Genomic DNA, 9450 nt, shown 5'->3' with positions numbered 1-9450 from the left:
TTGACCTCTGATTACTGCTTTGGCTGTTTCCCAGAGGTTTTGGCAGCAAATAATTTCAAATCAAAATAACTTAGCATATCAATTTATAAAATGTATATGTGAATCAAGTCTTCTTGATTGGTTATTGTCTTCTCAAGTCAACTCTTCCAAGGTTTGATTCTTCAAAGGCCCATGTACAGTATTGAAACAGTTCCTTTCATTGCTGATTTGACACTCCTTTCTGACTTGGTCAGAAACTTTTCTGACTCTTTATAACTAAACTTGAGAATAATATCTGCGTCAAAAATCTTGCACTTCTTCATACATGGCTCTGTGGCTGTCATTTGCTCCAAGGAACTTCTTCTTACATTTTTCTTCATTGAGTATAGAGAGATGTTTAAATAGACTACTATAACACAGTGCAGGATTTGGTAATCCAATGATCTCTTAAGTCATCAGAGTGTTAGTAATTGGCCCTTTTGAAACCTTTGCCAAAACATCGGCCAAATTTTTTTCTTACTCCCACTTGATAACCACACACTTTGAGTATTCAGTTTCTGAAAAATGATTGAGCTTGAGTTTTAAAGGTATGCCTTTGTATATTTTGTGGGGTAATACTTGCCATGTTTGGAAATAAGGTGCCATGGATTTGACAATGACTCATAGCAACCCTATGAACAACAGTTCTAAACCTTGTCCTATCTGAAACATCCTCACCATTCCAACATTTTCAAGTCCACTGTTATTGTGTCAGTCTATCTCATTGAAGATCTTTCTCCTTTTCTCTGGCCCTCTACTATTCCCAGAATAATTTTTTTCCAAAGGACTGACCTCTCTTGATAATAAGGTCAACACTATGGAAAAAATTCCATGGACTAGGATACTTCTTGGAAATATTTTTGGAAAAGTTAAGCCAAAATGTTCTTGGAGGGAAAGATGGAGAAGCTTTGTCTCACAACTTTGGACATGTTGTTAGGAGAGGAAAGGCACGTCATGCTTGGAAAGGTACAGGGTCAGAGAAAGGGATGAAAACCCTCAGTGAGATGGATTGATTCAGAGACTATGGCAATGGACTCAAGTGTATCAGGGATAAGGATGGCACAGACTAAGACAGGGCTCAGATCTGTTGTTCACAGGGTCACCATGAGTTGGACTTGGCTTGACAGCACTTAACAACAACAACAACAACATGTGAGATGAAGTTTCAATATCCTTGCCTCTAAGGAATGCTCTGGTTGTACTTCCTCTAGGGCAGATTTGCTTGTTCTTTCGGCAGCCCTTGATATATCCAGGACTATTCACCAACACGACACTTCAAAACCTTCTTTGGTCTTTCTTACTTATTGTTCAATATTGAGATGCTTACAAAGTAATTTGAAATATCACGACTAGGAACATGCCAACCTTAGTCTTTAAATTTTTCCGATATAATACCCTTTGTAAGGCTATATTTCTTATTGTAGCCTGGGTAAATCTGACATACGATGTGTGTCTCACAGCAGACCCTCCAGAGGGTTTACAAGGTGAGACTGAGCATTTGTCTCCTCCAGACTCTTTGGTGGATTAAAACTGTCTTTGTTCGGGCCCTTCCTTACGGACTGAATCATCAGAGTTCCTTCGATTTAGATACAGATCAAAGGTTATAGAATGGAGAGCTTTCTGAAAATACATCAAATTTAAATAGTTTCTGTGAGACTAGAAATGCCAATCTTCAAAGATTTGTGCTAAATGATCTTGATAATATCGTGACATTTTTATTTATGAGTGACCAACAGAATTTAGATAGCAGGATGCTATAAAGTTACAAAATACTATATAATTTAATAGTGACAAAAATACTAACTTCCTGGTAGATAGGTACTTTGATGGCAGACTTTCATGACGTGTGTGTTGAAGAATGTGGTGTTTGATTTGAGGTTCCTTGGTGATACAAATATTTGCATCTGACTGCTAACCTAAATGTTAGGGGTTCAAAGCTATCCTGTAATACTGCAGAAATAGGCCTAGTGACCTGCTTCTGTGAGGATTATAGTCAAGACAAACTTTATGAAGAAGTTTTACTAAGGAAGTTGACTTGAAGCAAAGATATCACTTTAAGAGACCAAATTCTACTCAGTAAGAGACCTACATTTGAACCTGGCTTGGTTTAATTTTTTTTTGTGTGTGTGTATGTTCAGGAAATAAGTTTTCCTCTCAGTTCATTACTGGTTTGGGTTGTGTGGTTGGTCTAGGTATGGCATTTCCACTATTTAAGCTTTTATGCCCAAGTATCTTGGAGACTACAACCTTTTGAATTATGAATGACTGAGAAGCTTAGCAAACAGAGACTTAGTCTTTCTGACCCTCCATTCAGTGATTTAAAATTTATAGGTAAAATAACATTTATTTTTTTGAATTAGAGCTTTGGGATAAAAGTATAATAATATCATAATCCATTTAGGGGAATAGTTGTTATGTGCTGTCTAGTAGGAAATAACTCATAGCTGATACTTTTAGTAGGTTTACAGAAGTGGTATATTGCATGAGAGGGGGAGGGAGAGAGAGAACAAGCAGTTTAGATTCTGAGGCAGGGTAAGGTTGGTATTCATCAGAGCTCCATTCTAGGACTTGACATTAAAGGGAGGTGGCAAGTAAGCTCATTCATAGTGACCATCTGGATACACTAGAGTGGAATTAAGAGTCTTTTAGGACTGAAAAAAGAGACTGGGTTTATATGGATAAGCACAAAAATGTTTCTGGCTTTGAGGAGCAGGGAGTCATGAGAAGCCCTGTCTTGTTGACTTCGCCCCATGTTTGAGCTAAGGCTGAGTGAAGAGATCAGTCAGGCTGGAACATAGGAAGAAGTGTGTACTCCTGAGTTTGTAGCTGATACCCGTTTGTACCTCGCAATGGATGGCTTGACATAAGTTGATCAGAACCCAAGGTGTTCCATGCAGTGAGCTAGCAGTTGATTGTTATAAAGTGATGGTTTGCTCTTGACTGGCCTTTGCTTATGGATGTTGTTGTTGTTGCTTATGAATGCAGATGTTAAATGTTCTAAGTGGAACAAAAGATTCTTCAGAGAAAGGAATATGCTTGTTTCCTCAGAGTACTGGTTTGATAGGAGCAGGCAAACCAGAAATTAGCTCTCTAAAATGGGGAAGACTAAAGCACAAGACATGAAGTTGCTAGCTTACACACTTTCACGAATACAGCTATTGTATATTGTAAGGGGAAAGTTAAAGTTCTCATATATGAAAGTTAATGGCTAGAAAATCTAGAAGGTGGTCTGTGGAGTTGATCTTTCACTATGGCTTTCCTCTGAACTTGACTCTGCCATGTGGATGGATGGCACTATCCATGGCTTGGATCAGGTGCACCTTAGTGGTTAAACTGATATCCATGCTCATGAATACTTTAAAAGAGGTCTCAACAGCAGCTTTTTCCAATGCAGCATGTCATTTGATTTCTTGACTGCTGTTACCATGGGTGTTGATTGTGAATCCAAGTAAATTAAAATTGTTCACAACTTCAATGTTTTCTCCATGTCCCATCATATTATGTTGCCTATTGATCTAGTTATTGTTGATTGCCTTCGAGTCAAGCACTACTTATAGCAACCCTATGAACAAAAGGCCTGAAGCCCCTCTACAACTATCGATATTTATCAAAGTTTACAGAGGTTCTGGAGGCATGTTGTTTAGGAAGTGGATGCCACTCCTGCTTCCAATTCATTGCTTTAAGTTGCCTAGTGGTAAAATGCTGCATTGCAATCCAAAGGCACATGACAAGGTTCAAGGCTACCAGCTGCTCCTTGGGAGAAGGACGGGCAATCTCCTCCTGTGCGATTAGTTGACTTTGAAAACCTGTCAGAGGGTCAGCTGTGGGTCGGTTCCGACCCCATGGCACACAACAATAATTGATCCAGTATTGAGGATATTTCCGCCCTTGTTGTTGAGATGTAATTCATATTGAAGGCTGTAGTCTTTGATCTTCTATAGTAAGTACTTCATCATTACTTTTTGTAAGTAAGTTATACATACTTCAAGTTGTTGGTAAGTCTTCCTCCAATCTTGATAAGACATTCTTCTTAATACAGTCCATTTTCTTGAATTAGTAACTTAGCATACAGATTGAGTACTTCTAGAGAAAGGACACAACCCTGACACACACTTTTTAAATTTAGATCATGCATTTTCCCGCTGTTTGAATCAACCAGGTACTCTGTGGGAGAAAGATATGTAATCTCCTCCAGTACAATTTAATGCCTTGAAAACCTGCTAGAGGGTTTGTTATGGGACAGTTCCATTTAGATATAAACAACAACAACAACAACAACAACAACTGTCCTCTCTCAGCTCGTACTCTTGGTTATTGACACTGGGAACCACTTCTAAGAAAGGGAGGGACAAATTGTACCTTACTTCACCTTCCTGGGAAAGGGTTCCTCAAACAAAAAGGACTTAGTGCTCTTGTCAGTGGTGACCCTGGACTGTGACAGACTAGCTGGACCTAGTGGCAGTGTGGGACTTGCTCCCAATTCCTTGCTTTGTTGGGTCTTCTGTGCCAGCCCCCAGGCTACTGAACCACGACTCCTCCTTATCTCTCCTTGTTAGCACTTTGGTGTGTTTCTTATGGAATATGGGCTATATTGTGACCATCCTAACTCTTTACTCTCTGTGTCTCTAAGGAAACAGGAAGTGGAGCCTCCTGGCAAAGATATTTTTTTTTCAAATGGACATCTTTGTATATGATTTTTTTTAAAATTTTTGTGTGAGTGTACCGTCAAATCAGATCTGACTGGTACAGGAGGAGATTGTCCCTCCTTCACCCGGCAGAGCATCTGGTGGATTCGAACCGTGCTCCTCTGGGATTGTAGTTGTAGCTCCTTGCCACTAGGCCACCAGAGCTCCCCTAAACCAAATGTTCCTTCCTATCTCCTCGTCATAGTACAAAAGACTGCTTTTTTTCCTCCAGAGTTCCTAGGGCTTCTTCTAAAGGCATCAATCTTGAACTAGGGCCTGGACCCTCCTCTCAGCCCTTAAGTATTCTAGACTCTTATATTCAAGGCAGACTCTCTCTCTGCATCAATTCTGGTTCAGTTGGGCCAGGCTTAGCTATGACATGAGATCTAAGACCATAGAACTTTTATAAATTTAACATATTTGTAAAATTGATTGTAAATGCAACAATGCTAACTGGACATTGGGGAAGTACACACAGGGAGTGCCTCCCTAAACATTGCATTATATCTTCTGAACAGTGGGCAGGTCACAACGTTGTGTCGCCAGGAAAAGGAAGCTCAGTTGTGTGTTTGGTTTTTTGTTTTTTTTTTACTCAGAGTGACACTTTTGCTCTTCTTGTGTCCCTTTCAACTTCTCACCTCCACATAAACGAAAGAAAATGATGCTCTAGACTTGGCCTGGATTGTAATCATTAGAGCAAATGAGAAGCTTGGGAGACATAAGGGCAAATCCAGGAAGGCAGTGGGGTCAGGAAAATGGATTCTAATTGCTAGGCTGGTCTGGCGCGCTTGAGCACGTGCAGGAAGGGGAAAAGGGTTATAGCCGCTCCTCGAAGACATTTCCAGGAAGACTACGGCACAGGAGGTCTTTCAGTCAGTCCCCTCCTTCTCCTTGGTTTCTGACGTCTGGGCTTTGTCTCTATTTTTGAAATGGCTTTTGCTAAGATGCACTCTCCATTTTGGCAAATTCATGAGCAAGTTTGAGTACTCAAAGTGATATTTTAATGCTTGTGGACTTGTAATTTTTTTTTTCCGTTTCAGCTTTAATTTGCATATAGGCAATTGATGGTCCATCCACATTTAACCCCTTGGCTTATTTTGATTGCTGATATTGAGCTTCTACACCGTCTCTTACCACAGATGTCGTCAATTCGCTTCCTGTGCCTTCCATGGGATGAAGTCCATGTGTATAGATGTTATCATTGTTTTCTTAAAAAAGGTATTTTCAATGAATAATACATAGATTGTGCACAATTCTATCATGCACGTCTCTGACCTAAGACCATATTTTCCAGATACTAGTCCTTTTTCATATAGTCCTAATTGAATAGAAGTGTAATGAAAAATATGGTAGAATCTTAGGGATATCTCATGGGTTTGTTACATCTAAGGAAAACTAATCACCCAGTTTAGAATGAATTACTTATCACATGGTGGGATATGAATATTTTTTTTTTCTTTTTGGTCTTTCGGTGGGTAAAAATCTAAGTCCTCGGGTACTAGCCTGAAGATTGGCTGTTTGAATCCACTCTGGAGTACCACAGAAGAGATCTACTCCTGAAAAGCCACAATAATTGAATACACTAAGTGTGGAGACATGGGTCACTATGAGTCTGAATTTATCCCATGACAGTTTTGATTATATTTTTAAAATAAGATATACTAGAAGGTCAGTGAAATGGAATGAAATCCTCAATAAAATAGATTATTAATAATGGCAACAATGGCCTAAAATAATACCGATTATTATGAAGATGACTCAGGTCTGGAATGTTTTCTTCTGTTATGTATAAAGTCTCTGTCAGTCAGAGTCAACTCAGTAACAACTAACAACTTAGGTGTGGCTCCAGATTCATTTGAGCTAATGTAGTCCTTATGGAAGTAGATGTGATATTGTTGAGATTTGCAAGACTTCTATCTTGATTCTGCTCTGCACTGCTTTATTTAACCTGAGTTCTTTCTCTGAACACTGCACTTTGACTATCAACATCCCAAATTACATCTCCTTATTCTGTAATTGATCCATACTGTTCTTTTCATATTTTGATGAGTAGATCTTTTAAGAGCTCTTGTGGCCTAGTGGCAAGAAGCTCTGCTGCAATCCTGAAGGTATGTGGTTTGAGGCCAACAGCTGCTCCATGGGAAAAAGATGGGCAATCTCCTCCCTTGAGACTGACTGACTACCTCGGAAAACCTGCCAGTGAGTCAGCTGTGGATTGGTTCTGACTTTACGGTACTCAACAACAACACCGTTTGACTGGCTCCTCAGATATTGGTTCTTTCTGTTGTAGCAGACACTTTTGTTCCTATTTGGTAAGGTGCAAATCTACCCAAGAAAAGCAATACAAAATGCTTGCTGTATAGTCTGTTTTTGACAGAAAATGTTCTTCAACAATATTATCTACCTAAGTTGGCTATATACAAGTTTGCTATCTGGATGTAAGTAGAATTTTATGTCTCTCCTTGACCTTAGGCAGAAAACATAATTCTGTGCAGAGCTCAGACTGCAATGTAAATAATGACCCAAGAGTTGTGCAACTTGTAACATTATTTTTGAAAGAGTCGTGACTTAAGAAGTCTGTCTTATATCAAAACATGTTCAGTTTTGATTGATTCCTATTTCTCCCATTGTTGGGTCTTTCTTGTCTTTAAGTACTGGTGGCTTAGGGGTAAGGAGTTGCACTGACAATCCCAACGTACACAGTTTGAATCAACTAGGAGCTCAAGGGAAGTGTCTTTAGTAGTTGGGAATAGCACTATGCAGTTTCAATAAAATGCTTGACCATCAGACCATTTTAATTAAAAACCCACCTTATTGGGTTAATAACCTATATCTGAAAACTTGCATAGAATTGTTCTATAAAATATATAATGCCATGGCTGCTTTTAATGCATGGTAACAGTTTATTTTGATTAACAATGTCTCTTTGGTGAATAATTAATAAATTTAAAGGAGCTTTAATGGGAAGAGGTTTTAATAATAATTTAATAAAATGTTGATACTTTATTAAAGAGGAACCATTAAGGATTTCAGACAGTAAGGGGGACAAAATACAATAAAACCAACATATCCTTACTTCAGCAGCCTTATCCTGCATCACTCTACGTATTTAAATGAAATGATATTAAGTTATTTAATGAAATGTTATAACAATGAAATTGTTAAATAGGAATAAATTTTGTTTCTATTTTCTCTAATCACATGAATTTTTACCCAAGATCACTGTTTGGCTCCAGAGCTTTTTCATCGCATTTTGTACCTCTGTGTTTCTGAGAGTGTATATTAAAGGATTTAACATGGGAGTGATCATGGTATAAAACACAGCAACTGCTTTGTCAACTGGGAATGTGATCATAGGTCTAAGGTACACGAAAATGCAGGGTACAAAGAATAAGACCACTACTGTAATATGGGACGCGCAGGTGGAGAGAGCCTTCCTCTGTCCTTTGGAGCTGTGAGTTCTTAGGGAGCAAAGGATGAGGATATAGGAGGCTATCAGAATAGAGAAAATAAGCATACACATCAGCCCACTGTTGGCAGCAACAAAGAGTCCAAAAGTATGTGTGTCCGTGCACGTGAGTTTCAGCAGAGGGAAAAGATCACAGATGAAATGGTCAATGACGTTAGGACCACAGAACGGGAGCCAGATCATAAAAAGAATTTGGATCAAGGCATGAACAAACCCTCCAGCCCAGGCCACAGCCACAAGGAGGCCACACACCCGTCGGTTCATTGTGACCATGTAGTGCAGAGGTTTGCAGATGGCCACGTAGCGGTCATAGGCCATCACTGTGAGGAGCAGAATCTCAACCCCTCCAAAGAAATGCTCTGCAAAGAGCTGAGTCATGCACCCAGTGAAGGAGATGGTTTTCCTTTCAGCCAGTAAGTCCATAATCATTTTGGGAGCCATGGTAGAAGAGCAACAGCCATCTATGAAGGACAGGAAAGACAGAAAGTAATACATGGGGGATCCCAGGGCCGGGCTGGTGGCGATGGTCACGACAATGAGGAGGTTGCCTATCAGGGTGAGAAGGTAGATGGCTGTGAACACAGCAAATAAGAATTTCTGCACATCTCGGTTCTGTGTTAGGCCGAGCAGGATGAATTCTGTCACATTGTTCATTTGCCCCATGAATCCAGCATTGCATTGAGCTAAGTGAGTTACCTGCAAATAGTATAGGGATTGTAAATTGGGCAGATAAATTTTGATTGTGTACATAATTTGCCAGAATAACTCATTTTCTGTAAGACTGATGACAAATCTGACCATATAAACTAAGTTGTGCTATGTGTTTGTCACAGAAAGAACATACCACTCTCTCCACATATATGTAGCTTATGCACACAAACTCACAGATAGAAACACATGCAAAAGATACACTTACTCATGTACATGATCAAGTACCCTCTCTCTCTCTTTCTCACACACACACACACACTTCATACAGTCACATATAAAAACACACATACACACATAAGACTCTCCCAAAGTACTTGTATAAATAAATGCATACACAAATTGTCATTTTGAGGTATCTCAGTCACAAAGGGACAAATGCTATATGGTGCCACTGTTGGAGAATGAGGCTGACATTGGGGTGGGAGTAAGACTGAGATAAACTGGATGAAATATGTTTACGGCATTGAAGTCTATGGGGGAGAGAATAGTTTAAAAGTATTATATTTTAGGGCATTATGTTTATTGTAAGAGTACGCAATGAGGGTTGCAGAGTGGATTATATTTGGG

General features: G+C 39.3%; 2 protein-coding genes across 2 annotated transcripts in view; both read right to left on the bottom strand.

The window, feature by feature from the left end:
- LOC102844079 (olfactory receptor 4C45-like) overlaps window positions 1-5542 on the bottom strand; it is a 10576-nt gene extending 5034 nt beyond the window's left edge. Inside the window, exon 1 of the mRNA XM_006902623.1 lies at window positions 5342-5542. Coding sequence (XP_006902685.1) covers window positions 5342-5542 — 201 coding nt within the window. The remainder of the gene's footprint in view (window positions 1-5341) is intronic.
- Window positions 5543-7896: 2354 nt separating this feature from the next.
- Window positions 7897-8835, bottom strand: LOC102860097 (olfactory receptor 4C5-like). Its single transcript, XM_006902586.1, has one exon. The coding sequence runs from the start codon at window positions 8833-8835 to the stop codon at window positions 7897-7899; it is 939 nt and encodes a 312-aa protein (XP_006902648.1).
- Between the last annotated feature and the right edge of the window lie 615 nt (window positions 8836-9450).

This window comes from Elephantulus edwardii, unplaced genomic scaffold (assembly GCF_000299155.1).
Source record: "Elephantulus edwardii isolate Elephantulus edwardi_28Jun2011 unplaced genomic scaffold, EleEdw1.0 scaffold00431, whole genome shotgun sequence".
Lineage (NCBI taxonomy): Eukaryota > Metazoa > Chordata > Mammalia > Macroscelidea > Macroscelididae > Elephantulus > Elephantulus edwardii.
This window is presented reverse-complemented; position numbering and strand designations above follow the sequence as displayed.